This window comes from Anomaloglossus baeobatrachus, chromosome 1, assembly GCF_048569485.1.
Source record: "Anomaloglossus baeobatrachus isolate aAnoBae1 chromosome 1, aAnoBae1.hap1, whole genome shotgun sequence".
Lineage (NCBI taxonomy): Eukaryota > Metazoa > Chordata > Amphibia > Anura > Aromobatidae > Anomaloglossus > Anomaloglossus baeobatrachus.
In genome coordinates, this window is record NC_134353.1 from 659,913,436 (window position 1) to 659,941,226 (window position 27,791).

Consider the following 27,791-nt stretch of genomic DNA (forward strand, 5'->3'; position numbering starts at 1 on the left):
CCTCACAGCACCCATGCTGCAAGGCAAAGCCCCCAAGGCTCCAGGCCGCGCCACCCCACCGACACCACACCACCACAACGGCAGCCACCACACAGCACCAGCACACAGCGAGAGGAGCTGTGCACCCACCTCCCACTGGCTCCCATATGTGAACTGGGAGCAAAAAGAAGGCTGACCCCTCTTGCAGTCTCCTGCTGATTAAAATCACCTGTGCCAAATGGGGAGAGTGCAGATCCAAGCAAAAAAAGAGGGGGATAGACTGATATAAATACCATACTATGAAGAAAAAGACATGGATCGCACATCCCAAAAATACAATGATCTAAAGCCGCTAGGCAAAAAATTAAATAGAACATGAGGTTCTTTTGTTACCATTCTGATCAGATTGTATTAAGCCCACTGCCACGTCACGGCAAACCTCTTGAGTGGGTCCCTAACCTGACCTTTTTGTGCGGCACCGTGCACTGACCACCGCCGCAGCGACAAAGCGCCAGCAGGGCGGGCGACCCGGTGCCTCACAGCACCCATGCTGCAAGGCAAAGCCCCCAAGGCTCCAGGCCGCGCCACCCCACCGACACCACACCACCACAACAGCAGCCACCACACAGCACCAGCACACAGCGAGAGGAGCTGTGCACCCACCTCCCACTGGCTCCACATATGTGAACTGGGAGCAAAAAGAAGGCTGACCCCTCTTGCAGTCTCCTGCTGATTAAAATCACCTGTGCCAAATGGGGAGAGTGCAGATCCAAGCAAAAAAAGAGGGGGATAGACTGATATAAATACCATACTATGAAGAAAAAGACATGGATCGCACATCCCAAAAATACAATGATCTAAAGCCGCTAGGCAAAAAATTAAATAGAACATGAGGTTCTTTTGTTACCATTCTGATCAGATTGTATTAAGCCCACTGCCACGTCACGGCAAACCTCTTGAGTGGGTCCCTAACCTGACCTTTTTGTGCGGCACCGTGCACTGACCACCGCCGCAGCGACAAAGCGCCAGCAGGGCAGGCGACCCGGTGCCTCACAGCACCCATGCTGCAAGGCAAAGCCCCCAAGGCTCCAGGCCGCGCCACCCCACCGACACCACACCACCACAACAGCAGCCACCACACAGCACCAGCACACAGCAAGAGGAGCTGTGCACCCACCTCCCACTGGCTCCCATATGTGAACTGGGAGCAAAAAGAAGGCTGACCCCTCTTGCAGTCTCCTGCTGATTAAAATCACCTGTGCCAAATGGGGAGAGTGCAGATCCAAGCAAAAAAAGAGGGGGATAGACTGATATAAATACCATACTATGAAGAAAAAGACATGGATCGCACATCCCAAAAATACAATGATCTAAAGCCGCTAGGCAAAAAATTAAATAGAACATGAGGTTCTTTTGTTACCATTCTGATCAGATTGTATTAAGCCCACTGCCACGTCACGGCAAACCTCTTGAGTGGGTCCCTAACCTGACCTTTTTGTGCGGCACCGTGCACTGACCACCGCCGCAGCGACAAAGCGCCAGCAGGGCGGGCGACCCGATGCCTCACAGCACCCATGCTGCAAGGCAAAGCCCCCAAGGCTCCAGGCCGCGCCACCCCACCGACACCACACCACCACAACAGCAGCCACCACACAGCACCAGCACACAGCGAGAGGAGCTGTGCACCCACCTCCCACTGGCTCCCATATGTGAACTGGGAGCAAAAAGAAGGCTGACCCCTCTTGCAGTCTCCTGCTGATTAAAATCACCTGTGCCAAATGGGGAGAGTGCAGATCCAAGCAAAAAAAGAGGGGGATAGACTGATATAAATACCAAATCGCCCGCCCTGCTGGCGCTTTGTCGCTGCGGCGGTGGTCAGTGCACGGTGCCGCACAAAAAGGTCAGGTTAGGGACCCACTCAAGAGGTTTGCCGTGACGTGGCAGTGGGCTTAATACAATCTGATCAGAATGGAAACAAAAGAACCTCATGTTCTATTTAATTTTTTGCCTAGCGGCTTTAGATCATTGTATTTTTGGGATGTGCGATCCATGTCTTTTTCTTCATAGTATGGTATTTATATCAGTCTATCCCCCTCTTTTTTTGCTTGGATCTGCACTCTCCCCATTTGGCACAGGTGATTTTAATCAGCAGGAGACTGCAAGAGGGGTCAGCCTTCTTTTTGCTCCCAGTTCACATATGGGAGCCAGTGGGAGGTGAGTGCACAGCTCCTCTCACTGTGTGCTGGTGCTGTGTGGTGGCTGCTGTTGTGGTGGTGTGGTGTCGGTGGGGAGGGGCGGCCTGGAGCCTTGGGGGCTTTGCCTTGCAGCATGGGTGCTGTGAGGCACCAGGTCGCCCGCCCTGCTGGCGCTTTGTCGCTGCGGCGGTGGTCAGTGCACGGTGCCGCACAAAAAGGTCAGGTTAGGGACCCACTCAAGAGGTTTGCCGTGACGTGGCAGTGGGCTTAATACAATCTGATCAGAATGGAAACAAAAGAACCTCATGTTCTATTTAATTTTTTGCCTAGCTGCTTTAGATCATTGTATTTTTGGGATGTGCGATCCATGTCTTTTTCTTCATAGTATGGTCTGAATACTTATAACCATGTGATATTTCAAATTTTCTTGTTTAACCCCTTCACGACCATGGACGGATCTTTCCGTCATGGATCGTGTCCCGGTAAGCCCCGCCCCCTGCCGCGGGCAGGCGGCGTGGATCGGCACACATATCAGCTGTTTTCAACAGCTGACGTGTGCCTACATGTTCCGAGTGGAATCGCATTCCACCCGGAACATTAACCCCTTAGATCTCGCTGCCAAAGTCTGGCAGCGAGATCTATATGCGCGCGGCCATGTTTTTTACTTACCGCCGCCCCCTCCGGACGTCACGTGAGTGATCACGTGACGTTCGGTGGTTGCCATCGTAGCACAGGGTCATGTGATGACGCCTGGTACTACTAAGTTTCACTTTCCTTTTTCCTCGGCACGGAGCAGAGGAAAAAAGAAAGTGACTATTACTGCTGTTTACAGCGGTATAGCTGTGATCAGCAGATAGCGATCAGCAATCGGATTGCTGATCGCTATAGCCCCCTAGGGGGACTAGTAAAATAAAATAAAAAAAAGTAAAAAAAAAGTTTTTAAAAAAAAACAAAACCTAAAAGTTCAAATCACCCCCCTTTCCCCCCACTGAAAATTAAAGGGTTAAAAAATAAATAAATATACACATATTTTGTATCGCCGCGTTCAGAAATGCCCGATCTATCAAAATATAAAATCAATTAATCTGATTGGTAAACGGCGTAGTGGCCAAAAAATTCCAAACGCCAAAATTACGTTTTTTGGTCGCCGCAAGTTTTACGCAAAATGCAATAACAGGCAATCAAAACTTAGCATCTGCGCAAAAATGCTACCATTAGAAACATCAGCTCGAGACGCAAAAAATAAGCTGTCACTGAGCCATAGATCCCAAAAAATGAGAACTCTACGGGTTTTGGAAAATGGCGCAAAACGTACGCCACTTTTATTGGACAAGCTTGTGAATTTTTTTTAACCCATTAGATACAAGTAAACCTATACATGTTTGGTGTCTACAAACTCGCACCGACCTCAGGCATCATACCCACACATCAGTTTTACCATATAGTGAACACCGTGAATAAAACATCCCAAAAACTATTGTGCATCACACTTTTTTTGCAATTTTTCCACACTTGGAATTTTTTTGCTGCTTTCCAGTACACCATATGGTAAAACTTATGGTTTCATTTAAAAGTACAACTTGTCCCGCAAAAAACAAGCCCTCATATGGCAAGATTGACGGAATAATAAAAAAAGTTACGGCTCTCGGAAGAAGGGGAGCAAAAAACAAAAACGCAAAAACGGAAAGTGCCCCGGGGCTGAAGGGGTTAATAAATTTGCAAAAGATTCTACATTTCTGGGTTTTTGTTTTTTTTCTGTCAAGATGGGGTGCAGAGTTAATGAAGGAAAAAAAATCCTTTTTTTGAATTTACTAAATGGCTGCAATGAAACAAATAGGGAAAAATTTAAAGCGGTCTGAATACTTTCCGTACCCACTGTACCTCCCCATACCATCACTGACCCACCGTCAAACCTTTTATGCTGCTTTATACTAGCAATAATAACAAGGCCAACACAAAATTTAGAGATGAATCAGTCAGGAAAAATGAGGAAAAAGTAATTGTAAGTGGCCATCATCTACAAAAAACATTCCCTTTTTGGGGGGTCACCTTTTTGTATTCTCTCCAGGGCTCCTGGTATCACCTGTATTTTCACCACGGCACAGGAAAATGGTTTACAATCTCTAACACTATGTTTCATAACTTGACAGATTAATATCTCTGATGTTCAATTCACTTGTGATTATGCTGTGATGTGCACATGTTCCCTTGTATCTCAAAATATTTTTTAATTGATGTTCTGAATCCTTCTCATATTTAATTGAAGTAATTGCATGAAACCATTGGTGTTTCCTGATAAAATATTAGTGCTTCATAATCCATAAACCTCACCTGGTAAAGCACTCTTAGAGGATATATGTCCCGTTGTGCTTGAAAGTTTGAACTTTCTATATACTGTTAGGTCCAAAAACATTTGGACAGTGGCAGAATCTTTGTGATTTGGCCTCTGCATGCCACTATTTTTTATTTAAAATGAAACGACTGAGATGCAATTGAAGTGTAGACTTTCAGGTTTAGTTAAAGGGGTTGATCAAAAATATCCTGTAAAAGTTTTAGGAATTGCAACCGTTTTTCTACAAAGTCTCCTCATTTCAGAGGTCCAAAAGTAATTGGACAAATTCACTTTACCATAAATACAATGTTCATTGTTATTGAATACTTTGTAGAGAATCTTTTGCCGGCAATGACTTCCTGAAGTCTGGAAGCCATGGACATCACCAAACGCTGGGTTTCCTCTTTCGTTATGCTTTGCCAGGCCTTTACTGCACCTGACTTCAGTTGTTGCTTGTTTGTGGGTCTTTCTTCCTTTATTTTTTGTCTTAAGCATGTGAATTTCATGCTTGATGGGGTTGAGATCTAGTGACTGACTCAGCCAACGCAGAATATTTCACTTTTCTGACTTAAAAAACTCCTTGGTTGCTGTTGCAGTATATTTTGGGTCATTGTCCATCAATACTGTGAAGTGCTGTCCACTCAACCTTGCTGCATTTGGATGACTCTGAGCAGAAAATATAGCCCTGTACACTCATCCGGCTTCTTCTGTCTTCAGTTACATCATTAATAAACACAAGTGACCCTGTCCCATTGGCTGCCAAGCATGTCCATGCTATCACATTTGCCTTCATGTTTTACAGAGGATGTAGTGTGCTTTGGATCATGAGCTGTTCCAAACCTTCAGCACACTCTCTTCTTCCCATCAATCTTTTACAGGTTGATCTTAAACCTGCTTTACACGAGTCGATCTATCGTGCGATAGCACGATCGATCGTACCCGCCCCCGTCGTTTGTGCGTCACGGGCAAATCGCTGCCCATGGCGCACAAACTCGTTTAACCCCCGTCACACGCACTTACCTTCCGGACGACCTCGCTGTGGGCGACGAACGTCCACTTCCTGAAGTGGGAGGGACGTTAGGTGTCACAGCGACGTCACACGGCAGCCGGCTAATAGAAGTGGAGGGGCGGAGATGAGCGGGATGTAAACATCCCGCCCACCTCCTTCCTTCCACATAGCCGGCGGGTGCCGCGGGATGCAGGTAAGCTGTGTTCATCGTTCCCGTGGTGTCACGCGGAGCAACGTGTGATGCCACGGAAACGATGAACAACCGGTGCCATTTTAATTAAACAATTTTATGAAACCTAGCGACGAGTACATGACTCACGATTTGTGAGCGATACTGCGTCGCTAGGAGGTGTCACACAGCCCGACGTCGTGCGCTATGCCGGATGTGCTTCACGAAAACCGTGACCCCGACGATGCATCGCACGATCGGTCATCTCGTGTAAAGCCCGCATTAGTTTCAGATGTCTAATGAATGCTTTTCCAGAATGTATTTGCTCTCCTGAAGTCTTCTCTTTATGGTAGACTTAGACACATCTATCTACTGTGTACCTACTTCCCGGAGAGTGTTCTTCACTTGGTGGATGTTGCAAAGGGGTTTTTCTTCACCATGAAAAGGACTCTGTGATCATCCGCTACTGTTGTCTTCCATGGACATCCAAGTATTTTTGAGTTCCCAAGCTCATCAGTGCGCTCCATCAGCTCTGGAGCTTTTACCTGGTTAATTGATGATGGATTAGCGAATGAATAGCCCAAGCAGCCCATTAAAGAGCTTTGGAGATAATTGTCCAATTACATTTGGTACCTTGAAAAAAAAGGCAGCTACATATCAACCCCTTCACCCAGGGGTGGGATTCAGCCGATTCTGTCCGGTCCTGGAGAACCGGTTGTTAAAATAGCAGCCGGTTCCCAGAACCGGCAAGAAACAGCTCTGGCGATCCGGTTCCCTGTATTCATTTGTGCTAGTGTCTCTTTAAGACACTAGCACAAATGAATCTCCATACCTCCGCGCCGCACTTCCTGGTTCAGTGAAGCCTGTCGGCTCCCTGACCCGGCGTGCAGAGACGCGATGACGCTGCACAGAGGTCACGGCAGTGTGAGGCGGTAGCTCCTCCTCCTGCCGTCTGTCAGCGTCACTGTGACTGTAGAGAGCCGCGGAGGAGGACGGAAGACAGAGAAGCAGCCGCCGGTGTTTAGAACAAGGTAAGCGCTTATAGAGCCGAAGATGCAGGGAGAGGGGCCGCATAAGAGGGCAGCTATATGGGGAGACGGGCCGCATAAGAGAGCAGCTATATGGGGAGAGAGGCTGCATAAGAGGGCAGCTATATGGGGAGAGAGGCTGCATAAGAGGGCAGCTATATGGGGAGAGAGGCTGCATAAGAGGGCAGCTATATGGGGAGAGAGGCTGCATAAGAGGGCAGCTATATGGGGAGAGAGGCTGCATAAGAGGGCAGCTATATGGAGAGAGAGGCTGCATAAGAGGGCAGCTATATGGGGAGAGAGGCTGCATAAGAGGGCAGCTATATGGGGAGAGAGGCTGCATAAGAGGGCAGCTATATGGGGAGAGAGGCTGCATAAGAGGGCAGCTATATGGGGAGAGAGGCTGCATAAGAGGGCAGCTATATGGGGAGAGAGGCTGCATAAGAGGGCAGCTATATGGGGAGAGAGGCTGCATAAGAGGGCAGCTATATGGGGAGAGAGGCTGCATAAGAGGGCAGCTATATGGGGAGAGAGGCTGCATAAGAGGGCAGCTATATGGGGAGAGAGGCTGCATAAGAGGGCAGCTATATGGGGAGAGCGGCTGCATAAAGATGGTAGCTATATGGGGAGAGCGGCTGCATAAAGATGGCAGCTATATGGGGAGAGCGGCTGCATAAGAGGGAAGCTATATCGGGAAAGGAGGCCACATAAGATGGGAGTTATATGGGGAGAGGGGCTGCATAGATGGGAGCTATATGGGGAGAGGGGCTGCATAAGAGGGCAGCTATATGGGGAAAAGAGGCCACATAAGATGGGAGCTATATGGGGAGAGGGGCTGCATAGATGGGAGCTATATGGGGAGAGGGGCTGCATAAGAGGGCAGCTGTATGGGGAAAGGAGGCCACATAAGATGGGAGCTATATGGGGAGAGGGGCTGCAAAAGATGGCAGCTATATGGGGAGAGGAGGCTGCATAGATTTGAGCTATATGGGAAAAGGAGCACATGGGATAAGATCTGCTGGGAAAACAAGCCATGATGGGATGGGATCTGTAGGGGGAAAGGAGTCATATGGCATGGGATCTGCAGGGGAAAGAGACCACATGGGATGGGATCTGTAGGGGAAAGGAGCCACATGGGATGGTATCTGCACTGGAAAAGCAGCCACATGGGATGAGATCTGTATGGGGAAGGTCGTCCGTTCCAATTTTAGCAGGGCTCCTTTAGTAATAATTTTTAAAAATTGTAGAAAAACCATTTAATACAATATGACTGAAAGTGACGAGAACAACTGGTGCTGGACAGGAGAGTGACGGTGTAGGAGGGGAAGAAGAAGAAGGAGATTATACTTTAAATTACTTGTATTTTTTGGTTGAGGAAAGTGTGTGAAAATGGGTGCGGCTAACAAAATGGGTGTGGTTACAGAATGGGTGTGGTTTTCAACTGGGCGGGGTTTACAGAGAACCTGTTGTTACAAATTTGAATCCCACCCCTGCCTTCACCCTGGGCAATTTTCCATTTTTCGTTTTTTTCTTCAATTTTTCCAAGAGCCGTAATTTTTTTTTTTTCCCGTTACTATAGCCATATGAGGGCTTTTTATTTGTTGGACAAGTTGTACTTTTGAATGACCTCATTCATTTTGCCCTATATTGTACTGGAAAATGGGAAAAAATTCCAGGTGCGGAGAAATTGCAAAAAAGTTCAATTGCACGGTAGTTTTGGGGTTTTTTTATTTACTGTGCTCACTATTTTGAGAAAACTGACCTGCCAATATGATTCCCGAGGTCAGTATGAGTTTATAGATACCAGTCATGTAGCTGTTTTGTAAGGAAGAATGAGTTTTCCAAGTCTAAGAATCTTCCAAGACTAGTCAGCAAGGACTTGTGTGAAAATCTTAGGTCACATTGAAACAGAAATATGGAAAATTCTGAAGGGTTCATAATCAAGCGCCGTGGCATCTATCTACTGTGTATCTACTGTTACAAATACAGGGCAAAGGCAAAATGTCTACTGACATGTTGTTTACACCATGATTTATTTTCTTTTTAGGAAAATGATTCAAAACGAAAGCGTGCACTACGTAAAGCCGGTGAAGAACGGCAGCTGGCGGCACAGAAGGAGCGGGAATCAATACGTTTACAAGCAGATAACATACAGTTGCAAACCCATAAGGAGAAGCTGCTGCACCGCCAGGAGAAGAATAGGGTATATCAACACTACCTGCAGCGGGTGTTGGAGAGGACCGATGAGGTAAGGAGCCAGTTTACAGTAACACAGTGCACAAGTGCACAACATATTTATTCTTTCTTTTTCGCTCCTAATTGGGAGACCCAGACAATTGGGTGTATAGCTATTGCCTCCGGAGGCCACACAAAGTATTACACTTAAAAGTGTAAGGCCCCTCCCCTTCTGGCTATACACCCCCAGTGGGATCACTGGCTCACCAGTTTTGTGCTTTGTGCGAAGGAGGCAACACATCCACGCATAGCTCCACTGTTTAGTCAGCAGCAGCTGCTGACTATGTCGGATGGAAGAAAAGAGGGCCCATACTAAAGGGCCCCCAGCATGCTCCCTTCTCACCCCACTTCATGTCGGAGGTGTTTGTTAAGGTTGAGGTACCCATTGCGGGTACGGAGGCTGGAGCCCACATGCTGCTTCCTTCCCCATCCCTTTTTACAGGGCTCTGGGTGAAGTGGGATTCTATCGGTCTCCAGGCACAGAGACCGTGCTCCATCCACAGCCCCTGGTATCTGCTGGACATGGAGCGGAGTATCTTCAGGGACATGGCCCTGCTACATGGAGGTACTCGGTGTCCCTGTGGGGACCGCGCAGACACACGGCAGCACTGCTGGGTGTGTTAGTGCGCCAGGGACAGCGGCGCTGTCCGCACTAGTGCCATCGCACACCACAGCGTTGCTGGGTGTGTTAGTGTATTGGGTGACTACCGCGCTAACCGCCGCTGCCGTTTTTATTGAAGGCGCCGCTGGGATTTGTGGTGCGCCGGGGACTTCCGCGCCGGCCAGCACTGATATGCCGGCCGCGCTTATTAACTCGAGTCCCCGGCTTCTGGGCCTAGTCTCCCTTCGTTACCGCCCACAGCCCTGACAGTCAGGGTAGGGGCGTGACGCTGCATAGCACAGCAGCGCTGAGAGCTGGAGTATGTTTTGCATACTCCACCCCTCTCACTGTGTGCACTGTGAAACCGGATTCCCGCACTTTCTCAGGCACGCCCACGGCTTCCTTCTCTATACAGGACGCCGGCAGCCATTAGTGTCAGTTTCTGTACGATACAGAGACAAGTGTGGAAGACCCTGGCATTCTGATAGTCACACAATCGCTGTAACAGGCGTTAAGCAGCACCTGTGCTGCTAACCCCACTAGTGCAGAAGTGCACTTATAGATATGCTTGTACTATATACATTGCACTGTTTGGTCGCACGTTGTATATACCCTCCTGGATTGTGTGGAGGAGTTATCAGCATATTCTCTGTGTAAAACAAAGGTGCAGAACCACATGTTTTTCTATGCAGCCGGTACAGCATGTACGGCTATACGGCCGGCAGGTTACATAGACCCCCATTGTATCCAACTCAGCCGGAGTCTCTGCTAATGGCCAGAGGATGAGGACGGTGTCTGCAGTATTTACTGACAGATTTTCTGAGACTATGGCTATGAAACTAGAAGCCTAGCAGTCCGGACATGTCTCTCACAACATGGGCACTGTTGAATCATTGATCCATGGCCCCCCTCAGTGTGAACAACTAACAGCTCCGGGAATGTCACACGCATCCCAGAGTCACGGCTCTGCACAGACGTCAGTCCCAGACAGCCTAAGCGGGCTCACTATGAGCGGCCCTCGGTTTCATCAGGGTCCTAGCAGAAGGACTCTCTGTGTACTGAGGCGGAAGTAGCGGCTCAGGATTCTGATCCTGAGACCGCTCTCAATCTGGATACACCTAATGGTGACGCCATAGTGAATAATCTTATAGCGTCCATCAATAGAATGTTGGTTATTTCTCACAGCTCCTCCAGTGGAGGAGTCAGCTTCACGTATTTTTCTGGACCACTCTGCCTTCAGAGAGGCAGTCCAGGAACACCACACTTATCCAGATATGCGCTTCTCCAAACGGCTTAGGATACACGTTATCCCTGCCCCCTGACGTGGTCAAGGACTGGACCCAGTGTCCCAAGCGGCATCCTCCAATCTCCAGGCTTGTAGCTAGATCCATAGTTGCAGTGGGAGATGGAGCTGCACTTAAAGATGCCACTGACAGACAGATGGATCTCTGGTCTAAATCCATCTATGAGGCTGTCGGAGCACCGTTGGCTCCAGCATTCTCACCCTTGAGGCATTCCAAGCTATTTCAGCTTGTCTTACACAGATTGACACGGTTACACGTACATCTGTGCCGCAGGTGGCATCCTTAACCTCTCAAATGTCTGCATTTGTTTCTTACGCGATTCAGGTTGCCCTAGACTCTGCGAACCGTGCGGCAGTAGCCTCCGCTACTCCGTGTTTTTAAGCAGAGCCTGGTCTGCTCGTTAAGTGAATGGAAGGCAGATTCTGCTTCCAAAAAAGGGTGCTTAACCAGTTGCCTTTTTCTGCTGACCGACTGTTTGGTGAGCGTTTGCATGTAACCATTATACAGTCCAGGGGTAAGGATTCATCCTTTCCTCAGCCCGGACACAACAAACCCCAACAGAGCAGGAGGCAGTCGGGGTTTCGGTCTTTTCGAGGCTCGGGCAGGTCCCATTTTTCCTCGTCCAATGTGGACTCAAAAGGATCAGAGGAGCTCAGATTCTTGGCGGGCTCAGTCACGCCCAAAAAAGAGACAGTCTGAAAACCCGCTTCCAAGGCGGCTTCCTCATGACTTGCGGCCTCCTCTCTCCGCATCCTCGGTCGGTAGCAGGCTCTCCCGCCTTGGCGATATTTAGCTGCCATAGGTCAATGACCGTCGGTTGTGAGACATTCTATCTCACGGGTACAGGATAGAGCTCACTTCTCGTCCTCCAACTCGATTCTTCAGAATTTCTCCACCTCCCGGCCGAGCCGCTGCTCTTCTGCAAACAGGGTGCACTCTATAGGCAGAAAGAGTGATGACCCCCGTTCCTCTTCAGGAACAAGGTCACGGTTTTTACCCCAAATTATTTGCGGTGCCTATAAGAACGGGCCGTTCCGTCCCGTTCTGGATCTAAAACTGCTCAGCAAGCTCGTGGACACCAGGCGGTTCCGGATGGAATCCCTCCGCCATGTCATAGCCTCAATGTCCCAAGGAGATTTCCTAGCATCATTAGGCATCAAGGATGCTTATCCACACGTGCCGATTGATCCAGAGCACTAGCGTTTCTACGCTTCGTTATAGGAGACGAACACCTTCTGTTCGTAGCTCTACCTTCCGGCTAGCGACAGTCCCACTGGTCTTCGCCAAGGTCAGGGCAGCAGTAGTCACAGTCCTGCACTCTCAGGGTCACTCTGTGATCCCATATTTAGACGATCTACTTGTCAAGGCACTCTCTTAGGAAACATGCCAACACTGCCCGAACGTTGCGCTGGAGACTCTCTAGAGTTTTAGGTGGATCATCAACTTTTTAAAGTCAGATCCGACTCCGACCCTATCACTAACATATCTAGGCATAGAGTTTCATACTCTCTCAGCGATAGTGAAGCTTCCGCTAGACAAACAGCATTCACTACGGGCTGCAATCTCTTCTTTAAGAACCAGTCGCACACATTAAGACGCCTCATGCACTTCCTACGTAAGATGGTAGCAATGGAGGCAGTTCTTCTCGCGCAGTTTCATCTGCGTCCACTACAATGTGACATTCTCCGCCAATGGGACGGGGAGTCGACCTCCCTCAACAGAGTCGTCCTTCTTTCTCAGGCGGCCAAGGAATCTCTACGGTGGTGGCTTCTTCCCACCTCATGGTCAAAAAGAAGGTCCTTCCTATCCCCATCCTGGGCGATAGTTACGACAGACGCGAGTCTATCAGGGTGGGGAGCAGTTTTTCTCCACCACAGCGCTCAGGGTACGGGGACTCAGCAAGAGTCCACCCTTCAGATCAATGTTCTTGAACTCAGAGCAGTGTATCTTGCCCTACAAACCTTCCAACAGCAGCTGGAAAGCAAGCAAATCCGACTTCAGTCGGACAACTCCACAGCGGTGGCATACATCAACCACCAAGGAAGAATGCGCAACCGGCAAGCCTTCCAGGAAGTCCGGCAGGTTCTGATGTGGGTGGAAGACACGGCATCCACCATATCCACAGTTCACATCCCAGGCGTGGAAAACTAGGAAGCTGACTTCCTAAGTCGCCGGGGTGTGACCGAAAGGGTATGGTCTCTTCACCCGGACGGGTTTCAGGAGATCTGGCGCCGCTGACAGAGGCCGGACGTCGATCTAATGGCGTCACGGCACAACAACAATGTGCCAGCTTCTTGGCACGGTTTCACAATCATCGAGCTCTGGCGGCAGACGCCTTAGTTCAGCATTGGTCGCAGTTCCAGCTACCTTATGTGCCACCTCTGGCATTGTTGCCCAGAGTGCTGCGTTAGATCAGGACCGACTGCGGCCGCGCCATCCTCGTCGCTACAGATTGGCCGAGGATGTTGTGGTTCCCGGTTCTGTGGTGCCTCACGGTAGGCTAACCGGGGGCACTACCAGACCAATCAGACTGGCTGTCTCAGGGGCCATTCTTCCATTTGAATTCTACGGCCCTCAACCTGATGGTGTGGCTTTGAGTCCTGGAACCTAGTGTCGTCAGGATTACCTCAGGACGTGGTTGCCACCATGAGACAGGCTAGCATACCAACGTCCGCCAAGATTGACCACAGGACGTGGAAGATATTCTTATCTCGGTGCTCGGCGCAGGGGGTTTCTCCCTGGCCGGTTGCATCGTCTATGTTTCCTTCCTTCCTGCAATCTAGGTTGGAAAAAGGGTTGTCGCTCAGTTCCCTTTAGGGACAAGTCTCAGCGCTATCTGTATTTTTTCAGAAACGACTTCCTCAGGTACGCACGTTCCTACTGGGAGTTTGTCTTCTCAGCACTCAGTACAGGCGGCCGTTAGAGCCCTGGGATCTGAACAAGGTTCTAATTGCTCTCCAGATGCCGCCTTTCGAGCCTTTGAAAGAGGTCTCCCTTCCCGCTTTTCTCGGGAAGTGGCCTTCTACTAACGGTCTCGTCTCTTAAGAGAGTTTCCGAGCTAACAACGCTCTCATACAAATCCCCCTTCCTGGTCCTTCACCAGGACAGGGTAGTTCTGCGTCCGATTCCGGAATTTCTCCCTAAGGTGGTATCCCACTTTCATATCAATCAAGATATCACCTCACCTTCTTTGTGTCCTCGTCCAGTCCATCAATTTCAGAAGGATTTGCATCTGTTGGTTCTGGTGAGAGCACTCAGGTTCTACTTCCCGCATGGCGCTCCTGCGCCACCCGGATGCACTCTTTGTCCTTGTCGCTGGTCGGCGTAAACAGTCGCAAGCTTCTGAATCCACCCTGGCTCGGGGGATCGAGGAACCAATTCTTGAAACCTACAGTTCTACTGGGCTTCTGGTTCTCTCAAGGCTGAAGGCCCATTCTACCAGAGCCGTGGGTGCATCCTAGGCATTACGGCACCAGGCTACGGCTCAGCAGGTGTGTCAGGCACCTACCTGATTGAGTCTGCATACTTTTACCAAGCATTTTCAGGTGCATACCTACGCTTCGGCAGACGCCAGCCTAGGTAGATAAGTCCTTCAGGCGGCGATTGCCCACCTGTAGGAAAGGGCTGTTTGACGGCCCTATCACGAGGTATTCTTTTACCCACCCAGGGACTGCTTTTGGACGTCCCAATTGTCTGGGTCTCCCAATTAGGAGCGAAAAAGAAGAAGGGAATTTTGTTTACTTACCGTAAATTCCTTTTCTTCTAGCTCCAATTGGGAGACCCAGCACCCGCCCTGTTTTCTCGGGGTTTTTCTGTTTTTTCGGGTACACATGTTGTTCATGTGGTATGGTTCAGTTCTCCGATGTTTCCTCGGATTGAATTGGTCTTTAAACCAGTTATTGGCTTTCCTCCTTCTTGCTTTGGCACTAAAACTGGTGAGCCAGTGATCCCACTGGGGGTGTATAGCCAGAAGGGGAGGGGCCTTACACTTTTAAGTGTAATACTTTGTGTGGCCTCCGGAGGCAATAGCTATACACCCAATTGTCTGGGTCTCCCAATTGGAGCTAGAAGAAAAGGAATTTACGGTAAGTAAACAAAATTCCCTTCTTTCCTAGGTGTAAGAATTCACATAGACGTTATGGTGACAGACATGCAGTCACCAGGCATTTTAACAGGTGATTCAATTGGTTAACTTGAAGTGTTTGTTTCAATACGATAAATGGTTAAACTTGCAAAATGATTGTAAAAACAAGAAACTTTGTAATTTATTAGTTATTAAAAATCCTCTGTGTTCTCAGTAATGGGAGAATTTTTAATTCTATTTTTGTTCTTGGTTGCCTAACTTAGCAGCCACATTTACAGCCTATCAAAGGTGGCTTATCACCTAGTCCAGGAGCGCTGCACTTTCAAGATCTTATCTATAGAGCTTGGAAGAGCTGATATGAAGTTCGCCAGATTGCTGGATCCGACTAGCTTCAGATTCTGATGCTGTGGAGGCAATCTGAGAGCACATAATTCGGACCAGTGGCATAACCATCCCAAAATCCCAAACTGTCACCCAAACAAGCAGGAAGCTGGGGAGCGATGCACTTTTTTGAATATTTTACAAATTTGATGATACTAATGTCATTTGAGTGCAATTGTTCCTCGAATGTAAGGGGTTTCATTTTCGTTTTGCAAAATGTTTAAAATAGTCATCACACTAATGCACATCTGAAAATTGATCTGGAGAAAACTCTTGTAAGAGCCCCAATGCTTCCCTATAATGGAAAACTTAATGGATACAAGCCTATTAGGGATCTTTGTTGTACAGATCACAAATTTGTTGCCCTTAATATATAGTATATTATATAGACCGGAGTGGAAAAAGATGCTGAAAAGTAAGAATGCTTTAAAAACTAGAAATTTTTATCAATTAACAAAATGCAAAGTGAATGAATAAAAGAGTAATCTAATTAAAATTAGTATTTGCATTTTGTTAATTGATAAAAATAAACTATTAGCACTTCTGTCTTTGACAGCATTCTTACTTTGCAGCATTTTTCCACACCTGCCTAAATTGTTTGCACAGTGCATTAATGGCTGTGTGAATTATTTAGAGGGCACATCAAATTTACAGTGTTATATAACCTGTACACTGACTACTTTACATTGTATCAAAGTGTCATCTCTTCAGTGTTGTCCATGGAAAGATATAATAAAATATTTACAAAAATGTGAGGAGTGTACTCACTTTTGTTGCCAGCAGTTTAGACATTAATGGCTGTGTCGAGTTGTTTAGAGGGCCCTTCAAATTTAGGGTACTTTCACACTTGCGTTCAGCGGAGTCCGTCACTATGGAGAATAGCGCAGTCCGTTAACGCACTGCGCTATTCTCCTTAGACTTGTATGGACAACGCACTGTAACGCAAGTGTCAGCGTTGCATCCGCTGGACGACGCAGCGTCGTTATTTTGACGCTGTGTCGGGCGGAATGAACGCTGCATGTAACTTTTTTTGAGCAGCGGAAACCTTTATTTTTCACTGCGCATGCTCTTCTTCTTTTTTTTTTTTTATCACAAACTTTATTTTATTTCTCGGTGGCCGAACGTTCAGCTGAGCGCTCGGCCGCCGGCTTGTGAGGGCGCTCAGCTGATCGCCCGGCCGCCGGCATGTGAGAGCGCTCAGCTGATCGCTCGGCCGCCGGCATGTCAGGGCACTCAGCTGAGCGCTCGGCCGCCGGCATGTCAGGGCACTCAGCTGAGCGCTCGGCCGCCGGCATGTCAGGGCACTCAGCTGAGCGCTCGGCCGCCGGCATGTCAGGGCACTCAGCTGAGCGCTCGGCCGCCGGCATGTCAGGGCACTCAGCTGAGCGCTCGGCCGCCGGCATGTCAGGGCACTCAGCTGAGCGCTCGGCCGCCGGCATGTGAGGGCGCTCAGCTGATTGCCCAGCCGCCGGCATGTTATAGCGCTCAGCTGAGCGCTCGGCTGCCGGCATGTGAGAGCGCTCGGCCGCCGGCTATTAAGAGCGATCAGCTGATCGTTCACAAAAGTCGGCTGCAGGTAAACTGTAAATAAGAAAAAAAAAATAAAGCTTTCCGTTATTTTGTACGATCCGTAGCATTGCGTTGTGCCATTATATGCAACGCATCCGTTGCATCCGTCACACAACGCAATGCTACGGAAGCCGTCCAACGCAAGTGTGAAAGTAGCCTTACACTGTTATAAAGCTGGACACTGACTATGTTACATTGTATCAAAGTGTCATGTCTTCAGTGTTGTCCCATGAAAAGAACAATAAAATGTTTACAAAAATGTGAGGGGTGTATGTCTCACGTTTGTGACATACTGTATGTCTTTATTATAATCTTTTTTGCATGTGCCTGTCCCACTAAATCATTCATGTAGAATATTTTTTTTAGGACTCTGAATTGTGTCATTACTCTTTTATTCATCCTAGGAATGTATGAATAAATGGACAATTGAGCGTTACTATTTCCATTGTTAGTAGGGTGTGGCTGCGCTGATTGGACAAAATGAGATGTAGGTGCACTCAGGGGTGAGATTCAAATTTTTAACAACAGGTTATCTGTAAACTCCGCCCAGTTGAAAACCACACCCATTCTGTAACCACACCCATTTTGTTAGCAACACCCATTTTCACGCACTTTCCTCAACCAAAAAATACAAGTAATTTAAAGTAAAATCTCCTTCCCCTCCTATACCGTCACTCTCCTGTCCAGTACCAGTTGTTCCCATCACTGTCAGTCATATTGTATTAAATGATTTTTATACAGTTTTTAAAAATGATTACTAAAGGAGCCCTGCTAAAATTGGAACGGACAACCTTTCCCATACAGATCCCATCCCATTATGGCCTCTTTCCCCTGAAGATCCCATCCCATTATGGCCTCTTTCCCCAGCAGATCTCATCCCATTATGGCCTCTTTCCCCCTGCAGATCTCATCCCATTATGGCCCCTCTCCCCCTGCAGATCCCATCCCATTATGGCCTCTTTCCCCCTGCAGATCCCATCCAATTATGGCCTCTTTCTTTTTCGCTCCTAATTGGGAGACCCAGACAATTGGGTGTATAGCTATTGCCTCCGGAGGCCACACAAAGTATTACACTTAAAAGTGTAAGGCCCCTCCCCTTCTGGCTATACACCCCCAGTGGGATCACTGGCTCACCAGTTTTGTGCTTTGTGCGAAGGAGGCAACACATCCACGCATGGCTCCACTGTTTAGTCAGCAGCAGCTGCTGACTATGTCGGATGGAAGAAAAGAGGGTCTATACAGACTCCCAGCATGCTCCCTTCTCACCCCACTTCATGTCGGAGGTGTTTGTTAAGGTTGAGGTACCCATTGCGGGTACGGAGGCTGGAGCCCACATGCTGCTTCCTTCCCCATCCCTTTTTACAGGGCTCTGGGTGAAGTGGGATTCTATCGGTCTCCAGGCACTGAGGCCGTGCTCCATCCACAGCCCCTGGTATCTGCTGGACATGGAGCGGAGTATCTTCAGGGACATGGCCCTGCTACATGGAGGTACTCGGTGTCCCTGTGGGGACCGCGCAGACACACGGCACCACTGCTGGGTGTGTTAGTGCGCCAGGGACAGCGGCGCTGTCCGCACTAGTGCCATCGCACACCACAGCGTTGCTGGGTGTGTTAGTGTATTGGGTGACTACCGCGCTAACCGCCGCTGCCGTTTTATTGAAGGCGCCGCTGGGATTTGTGGTGCGCCGGGGACTTCCGCGCCGGCCAGCACTGATATGCCGGCCGCGCTTATTAACTCGAGTCCCCGGCTTCTGGGCCTAGTCTCCCTTCGTTACCGCCCACAGGCCTGACAGTCAGGGTAGGGGCGTGACGCTGCATAGCACAGCAGCGCTGAGAGCTGGAGTATGTTTTGCATACTCCACCCCTCTCACTGTGTGCACTGTGAAACCGGATTCCCGCACTTTCTCAGGCACGCCCACGGCTTCCTTCTCTATACAGGACGCCGGCAGCCATTAGTGTCAGTTTCTGTACGATACAGAGACAAGTGTGGAAGACCCTGGCATTCTGATAGTCACACAATCGCTGTAACAGGCGTTAAGCAGCACCTGTGGTGCTAACCCCACTAGTGCAGAAGTGCACTTATAGATATGCTTGTACTATATACATTGCACTGTTTGGTCGCACGTTGTATATACCCTCCTGGATTGTGCGGAGGAGTTATCAGCATACTCTCTGTGTAAAACAAAGGTGCAGAACCACATGTTTTTCTATGCAGCCGGTACAGCATGTACGGCTATACGGCCGGCAGGTTACATAGACCCCCATTGTATCAACTCAGCCGGAGTCTCTGCTAATGGCCAGAGGATGAGGACGGTGTCTGCAGTATTTACTGACAGATTTTCTGAGACTATGGCTATGATACTAGAAGCCTAGCAGTCCGGACATGTCTCTCACAACATGGGCACTGTTGAATCATTGATCCATGGCCCCCCTCAGTGTGAACAACTAACAGCTCCGGGAATGTCACATGCATCCCAGAGTCACGGCTCTGCACAGACGTCAGTCCCAGACAGCCTAAGCGGGCTCACTATGAGCGGCCCTCGATTTCATCAGGGTCCTAGCAGAAGGACTCTCTGTGTACTGAGGCGGAAGTAGCGGCTCAGGATTCTGATCCTGAGACCGCTCTCAATCTGGATACACCTAATGGTGACGCCATAGTGAATAATCTTATAGCGTCCATCAATAGAATGTTGGTTATTTCTCACAGCTCCTCCAGTGGAGGAGTCAGCTTCACGTATTTTTCTGGACCACTCTGCCTTCAGAGAGGCAGTCCAGGAACACCACACTTATCCAGATATGCGCTTCTCCAAACGGCTTAGGATACACGTTATCCCTGCCCCCTGACGTGGTCAAGGACTGGACCCAGTGTCCCAAGCGGCATCCTCCAATCTCCAGGCTTGTAGCTAGATCCATAGTTGCAGTGGGAGATGGAGCTGCACTTAAAGATGCCACTGACAGACAGATGGATCTCTGGTCTAAATCCATCTATGAGGCTGTCGGCGCACCGTTGGCTCCAGCATTCTCACCCTTGGGGCATTCCAAGCTATTTCAGCTTGTCTTACACAGATTGACACGGTTACACGTACATCTGTGCCGCAGGTGGCATCCTTAACCTCTCAAATGTCTGCATTTGTTTCTTACGCGATTCAGGTTGCCCTAGACTCTGCGAACCGTGCGGCAGTAGCCTCCGCTACTCCGTGTTTTTAAGCAGAGCCTGGTCTGCTCGTTAAGTGAATGGAAGGCAGATTCTGCTTCCAAAAAAGGATGCTTAACCAGTTGCCTTTTTCTGCTGACCGACTGTTTGGTGAGCGTTTGGATGTAACCATTAAACAGTCCAGGGGTAAGGATTCATCCTTTCCTCAGCCCGGACACAACAAACCCCAACAGAGCAGGAGGCAGTCGGGGTTTCGGTCTTTTCGAGGCTCGGGCAGGTCCCATTTTTCCTCGTCCAATGTGGACTCAAAAGGATCAGAGGAGCTCAGATTCTTGGCGGGCTCAGTCACGCCCAAAAAAGAGACAGTCTGAAAACCCGCTTCCAAGGCGGCTTCCTCATGACTTGCGGCCTCCTCTCTCCGCATCCTCGGTCGGTAGCAGGCTCTCCCGCCTTGGCGATATTTAGCTGCCATAGGTCAATGACCGTTGGGTGTGAGACATTCTGTCTCACGGGTACAGGATAGAGCTCACTTCTCGTCCTCCAACTCGATTCTTCAGAACTTCTCCACCTCCCGGCCGAGCCGCTGCTCTTCTGCAAACAGGGTGCACTCTATAGGCAGAAAGAGTGATGACCCCCGTTCCTCTTCAGGAACAAGGTCACGGTTTTTACCCCAAATTATTTGCGGTGCCTATAAGAACGGGCCGTTCCGTCCCGTTCTGGATCTAAAACTGCTCAGCAAGCTCGTGGACACCAGGCGGTTCCGGATGGAATCCCTCCGCCATGTCATCGCCTCAATGTCCCAAGGAGATTTCCTAGCATCATTAGGCATCAAGGATGCTTATCCACACGTGCCGATTGATCCAGAGCACTAGCGTTTCTACGCTTCGTTATAGGAGACGAACACCTGTTCGTAGCTCTACCTTCCGGCTAGCGACAGTCCCACTGGTCTTCGCCAAGGTCAGGGCAGCAGTAGTCACAGTCCTGCACTCTCAGGGTCACTCTGTGATCCCATATTTAGACGATCTACTTGTCAAGGCACTCTCTTAGGAATCATGCCAACACTGCCCGAACGTTGCGCTGGAGACTCTCTAGAGTTTTGGGTGGATCATCAACTTTTTAAAGTCAGATCCGACTCCGACCCTATCGCTAACATATCTAGGCATGGAGTTTCATACTCTCTCAGCGATAGTGAAGCTTCCGCTAGACAAACAGCATTCACTACGGGCTGCAATCTCTTCTTTAAGAACCAGTCGCACACATTAAGACGCCTCATGCACTTCCTACGTAAGATGGTAGCAATGGAGGCAGTTCTTCTCGCGCAGTTTCATCTGCGTCCACTACAATGTGACATTCTCCGCCAATGGGACGGGGAGTCGACCTCCCTCAACAGAGTCGTCTTTCTTTCTCAGGCGGCCAAGGAATCTCTGCGGTGGTGGCTTCTTCCCACCTCATGGTCAAAAAGAAGGTCCTTCCTATCCCCATCCTGGGCGATAGTTACGACAGACGCGAGTCTATCAGGGTGGGGAGCAGTTTTTCTCCACCACAGCGCTCAGGGTACGGGGACTCAGCAAGAGTCCACCCTTCAGATCAATGTTCTTGAACACAGAGCAGTGTATCTTGCCCTACAAGCCTTCCAACAGCAGCTGGAAAGCAAGCAAATCCGACTTCAGTCGGACAACTCCACAGCGGTGGCATACATCAACCACCAAGGAAGAACGCGCAACCGGCAAGCCTTCCAAGAAGTCCGGCAGGTTCTGATGTGGGTGGAAGACACGGCATCCACCATATCCACAGTTCACATCCCAGGCGTGGAAAACTAGGAAGCTGACTTCCTAAGTCGCCGGGGTGTGGCCGAAAGGGTATGGTCTCTTCACCCGGACGGGTTTCAGGAAATCTGGCGCCGCTGACAGAGGCCGGACGTCGATCTAATGGCGTCACGGCACAACAACAATGTGCCAGCTTCATGGCACGGTTTCACAATCATCGAGCTCTGGCGGCAGACGCCTTAGTTCAGCATTGGTCGCAGTTCCAGCTACCTTATGTGCCACCTCTGGCATTGTTGCCCAGAGTGCTGCGTTAGATCAGGACCGACTGCGGCCGCGCCATCCTCGTCGCTACAGATTGGCCGAGGATGTTGTGGTTCCCGGTTCTGTGGTGCCTCACGATAGGCTAACCGGGGGCACTACCAGACCAATCAGACTGGCTGTCTCAAGGGCCATTCTTCCATTTGAATTCTACGGCCCTCAACCTGATGGTGTGGCTTTGAGTCCTGGAACCTAGTGTCGTCAGGATTACCTCAGGACGTGGTTGCCACCATGAGACAGGCTAGCATATCAACGTCCGCCAAGATTGACCACAGGACGTGGAAGATATTCTTATCTCGGTGCTCGGCGCAGGGTGTTTCTCCCTGGCCGGTTGCATCGTCTATGTTTCCTTCCTTCCTGCAATCTAGGTTGGAAAAAGGGTTGTCGCTCAGTTCCCTTTAGGGACAAGTCTCAGCGCTATCTGTATTTTTTCAGAAACGACTTCCTCAGGTACGCACGTTCCTACGGGGAGTTTGTCTTCTCAGCACTCCGTACAGGCGGCCGTTAGAGCCCTGGGATCTGAACAAGGTTCTAATTGCTCTCCAGATGCCGCCTTTCGAGCCTTTGAAAGAGGTCTCCCTTCCCGCTTTTCTCGGGAAGTGGCCTTCTATTAACGGTCTCGTCTCTTAGGAGAGTTTCCGAGCTAGCAACGCTCTCATACAAATCTCCCTTCCTGGTCCTTCACCAGGACAGGGTAGTTCTGCGTCCGATTCCGGAATTTCTCCCTAAGGTGGTATCCCACTTTCATATCAATCAGGATATCACCTCACCTTCTTTGTGTCCTCGTCCAGTCCATCAATTTCAGAAGGATTTGCATCTGTTGGTTCTGGTGAGAGCACTCAGGTTCTACTTCCCGCATGGCGCTCCTGCGCCACCCGGATGCACTCTTTGTCCTTGTCGCTGGTCGGCATAAACAGTCGCAAGCTTCTGAATCCACCCTGGCTCGGGGGATCGAGGAACCAATTCTTGAAATCTACAGTTCTACTGGGCTTCTGGTTCTCTCAAGGCTGAAGGCCCATTCTACCAGAGCCGTGGGTGCATCCTAGGCATTACGGCACCAGGCTACGGCTCAGCAGGTGTGTCAGGCACCTACCTGATTGAGTCTCCATACTTTTACCAAGCATTTTCAGGTGCATACCTACGCTTCGGCAGACGCCAGCCTAGGTAGATAAGTCCTTCAGGCGGCGATTGCCCACCTGTAGGAAAGGGCTCTTTGACGGCCCTATCACGAGGTATTCTTTTACCCACCCAGGGACTGCTTTTGGACGTCCCAATTGTCTGGGTCTCCCAATTAGGAGCGAAAAAGAAGAAGGGAATTTTGTTTACTTACCGTAAATTCCTTTTCTTCTAGCTCCAATTGGGAGACCCAGCACCCGCCCTGTTTTCTCGGGGTTTTTTCTGTTTTTTCGGGTACACATGTTGTTCATGTGGTATGGTTCAGTTCTCCGATGTTTCCTCGGATTGAATTGGTCTTTAAACCAGTTATTGGCTTTCCTCCTTCTTGCTTTGGCACTAAAACTGGTGAGCCAGTGATCCCACTGGGGGTGTATAGCCAGAAGGGGAGGGGCCTTACACTTTTAAGTGTAATACTTTGTGTGGCCTCCGGAGGCAATAGCTATACACCCAATTGTCTGGGTCTCCCAATTGGAGCTAGAAGAAAAGGAATTTACGGTAAGTAAACAAAATTCCCTTCTTCCCCCTGAAGATCCCATCCCATTATGGCCTCTTTCCCCCTGCAGATCCCATCCAATTATGGCCTCTTTCCCCTGCAGATCCCATCCCATTATGGCCTCTTTCCCAGTGCAGATCCCATCCCATTATGGCCTCTTTCCCCCTGCAGATCCCATCCCATTATGGCCTTTTTTCCCCCTGTAGATCCCATCCAATTATGGCCTCTTTTCCCCTGCAGATCCCATCCAATTATGGCCTCTTTCCCCTGCAGATCTCATCCCATTATGGCCTCTTTCCCCAACAGATCTCATCCCATGTGCTCCTTTTCCCCTGCAGATCCTGTCCCATATGGCTCCTTTTCCCATATAGCTCCCAACTTATGTGGCCTCTCCCCATATAGCCACATATAGCTCCCATCTTATATGGCCTCCTCTCCCCATATAGCCACATATAGCTCCCATCTTATATGGCCTCCTCTCCCCATATAGTCACATATAGCTCCCATCTTATATGGCCTCCTCTCCCCATATAGCCACATATAGCTCCCATCTTAATGTGGCTCCTCTCCCCATATAGCCACATATAGCTCCCATCTTAATGTGGCTCCTCTCCCCATATAGCCACATATAGCTCCCATCTTAATGTGGCCCCTCTCCCTATATAGCGCTCTCATCTTAATGTGGCCCCTCTCCCTATATAGCGCTCTCATCTTAATGTGGCCCCTCTCCCTATATAGCGCTCCCATATTATGTGGCCTCTCCACATATAGCTGCCATCTTAATGCGGCTCCTCTCCCTGCTCCCTGCAGATCCGGCTCACTGAGCGCTTACCTCCAGGCACCGGCAGCTTCTCCTGACTTCCGTCCTCCTCCGCAGCTCGTCTCTGCACGCTGACGCTGACAGACGGCAGGAGGAGAAGCTACCTCCTCACACTGCCGTCACCTCTGCAGCATCAGCACGTCGCTGCACGCCGGGTCAGGGAGCAGACAGGATCTACTATACCCGGAAGTGCGGCGCGGAGGTGCGGGGATTCATTTGTGCTAGTGTCTTAAAGAGATACACAAATGAATACAGGGAACCGGGTCGCCGGGCCTGTTTCTTGCCGGTTCTGGGAACCGGCTGCTATTTTAACAACCGGTTCTCCAGAACCGGACAGAACCGGCTGAATCCCACCCCTGGGTGCACTTCCTGATTTTGTAACACCCTGATCTCAGTTTATTTTTCAGTTTCCAGGAGGATTAACAGAGGAACAACACAATGTAGACATCTAAGAAAAGATGTTCAAAAATTGTCTTTTTGTGGGGATTTTCTAGTACAATGCTAATGTTATCCTTAAAGAGAGCTTAAGGAAACCTTTCAGGATCAGTAAGTTTTATTGCTCTAAGTCAGGGGTCTCAAAGTCAGCTGGGTGCATGGGCCGCATATAGAAAAAAAAAATTGAGGGGGGCCGCATTATTTGCATGACAAAGTGAACATTTTTAATGAATCCATGTTTTTTTTTCTATACATCTTGGATCACTTTTTTAAACATTTTTCGATTGTTTATTATAACAAACATGCACTTTTTTTGTTAAGTTTATATACAGAAAAGCATTTTTAATGTAAAAAAAAATGTCATGCTTTAGGATTTGCTAGAGACGGGGAGACAAAAAGGCGCAATAGGGTCTTACCCGGTATTTACCGTATAGAGGTATAGAAGGGTACACTCACCTGGTAAGGTTGTGCCAGTCACAACCCCTTGCTGAGCATGTGAGTGTCCGCGTGGTTCAAGCAGCGGCCCCGTGTAAAACGTGATATAGATATAAAAATAGGAAAACGGGTTTTAGCCGCGCTAAAAAAACCACTGTTGCCAGGATATTAATAAAATCTCTTTTTATTTCAGCATTCCAATGCGTTTCAGAGACAAAGACCGCCTCCTTCTTCAGGGAAAAGAGAAATCATCGGTCTTTGTCTCTGAAACGCGTTGGAATGCTGAAATAAAAAGAGATTTTATTAATATCCTGGCAACAGTGTTTTTTTAGCGCGGCTAAAACCTGTTTTCATATTTTTATATCTATATCATGCTTTAGGATTTATTATTTTTTACATTTTATCACCTTCTTGTAATTGTTTTACAATTAGCAGCATCATATAGTAATCTTAGCCAACATCTTGTAGTAATGTGCCCATGCTGTAGTAATGTCCCCATCCGTGTGCCCTGTAGTAAGGTGCTCATCCTTATGGTATTTTGCCCAGTAGTATTCTGCCCATCCTTGTAGTATGTGCCCAGTAGTATAGTGCCCATCCTTGTGCCCTGTAGTATTGTGCCCAGTAATATTGTTCCAATCCTTGTAGTATTATGCCCATCCTTGTAATATTGTGCCTCCTTGTAGTATTGTGCTCATCCTTGTAGTATTTTGCTCATCCTTGTAGTATTGTGCTCTGAAGTATTGTGCCCATTTCTGTAGTATTGTGGCCATCCCCGTAGTATTCAGCCCATCCCCGTAGTATTCAGCCCATCCCTGTAGTATTCTGCCCATCCCTGTAGTATTCTGCCCATCCCTGTAGTATTCTGCCCATCCCTGTAGTATTCTGCCCATCCCTGTAGTATTCTGCCCATCCCTGTAGTATTGTGGCCATCCCTGTAGTATTCTGCCCATCCTTGTAGTATTGTGCTCTGTAGTATTCTACCCATCCTTGTAGTATTGTGCTCTGTAGTATTGTGGCCATCCCTGTAGTATTGTGGCCATCCCTGTAGTATTGTGCTCTGTAGTATTCTGCCTATCCCTGTAATACCCTGCCCACCCTTGTAGTATTGTGGCCATCCCTGTAGCATTCAGCCCATCCCTGTAATATTGTGGCCACCCTGTAGTATTCAGCCCATCACTGTAGTATTGTGGCCATCCCTGTAGTATTCTACCCATCCCTGTAGTATTGTGGCCATCCCTGTAGCATTCAGCCCATCCCTGTAATATTGTGGCCACCCTGTAGTATTCAGCCCATCACTGTAGTATTGTGGCCATCCCTGTAGTATTCTGCCCATCCCTGTAGTATTGTGGCCATCCCTGTAGTATTGTGGCCATCCCTGTAGTATTGTGGCCATCCCTGTAGTATTGTGGCCATCCCTGTAGTATTGTGGCCATCCCTGTAGTATTGTGGCCATCCCTGTAGTATTGTGGCCATCCCTGTAGTATTGTGGCCATCCCTGTAGTATTGTGGCCATCCCTGTAGTATTCTGCCCACCCTTGTAGTATTGTGGCCATCCCTGTAGTATTCTGCCCATCCCTGTAGTATTGTGGCCATCCCTGTAGTATTGTGGCCATCCCTGTAATATTCTGCCCACCCTTGTAGTATTGTGGCCATCCCTGTAGTATTCTGCCCATCCTTTAGTAATACGCAAACAAAAAAAAAAATTCTCCTCACCTTTCCTCCGTTCCCTGCGTGCCCACAATTCCAGCTGCGTCCAAAACCCTGCTATGTACGGTAAAAGCACAGTGGGCATGGGATTTCTAAAAACCCCATGCCCACTGTGCATGTACCATCCGCAGTGAAAACGGAACTGCGGTGCGGCTTCCAGAGGCCGCAGCATCTAAATTTATGCTGCGGAGTCGGAAGCGTCCTCCCTAGGCAGAGCACAGCGAGGAGACCGCAGCGGCCCGAACGCCTGATCGCAGGCATGGGCAGCTGCGGTCTCCTAAGGAGGAGACTTGCGGCCCGGCCGATCAGGACCCACTGTGTCCAGGACGCAGCGGGTCCTGATCTTGAGCACGTACCTTACTTGCTTGTTGCGGCCCGTGACGATCGCGGCTCTATGCTGAGGTCGGCGCCGGCAGGAACTTCACTGCATTTGAATCCATTTGCGTTGCCGCGCAGAGGAGCTGTGTCTGGACCAATGACTGCTGTCTGCCAATCAGATGCAAGGAAGTGACGTCGCTGTATGACGTCACCTCCTTGCATCTGATTGGCAGACAGCAGCAGCAACTGGGATAGAACTAACAGCTCCCCGCACGAATTGCCC

At 49.1% G+C, this 27,791-nt stretch overlaps 1 protein-coding gene across 3 annotated transcripts in view; it reads left to right on the plus strand.

Moving 5' to 3' along the window:
• CFAP73 (cilia and flagella associated protein 73) overlaps positions 1-27,791 on the plus strand; it is an 81,376-nt gene that overhangs the window by 35,091 nt on the left and 18,494 nt on the right. For all 3 annotated transcript variants that reach the window (XM_075319997.1, XM_075319999.1, XM_075319998.1), the window contains one exon: positions 8,760-8,960. In XM_075319997.1, coding sequence (XP_075176112.1) covers positions 8,760-8,960 — 201 coding nt within the window. The remainder of the gene's footprint in view (positions 1-8,759; positions 8,961-27,791) is intronic.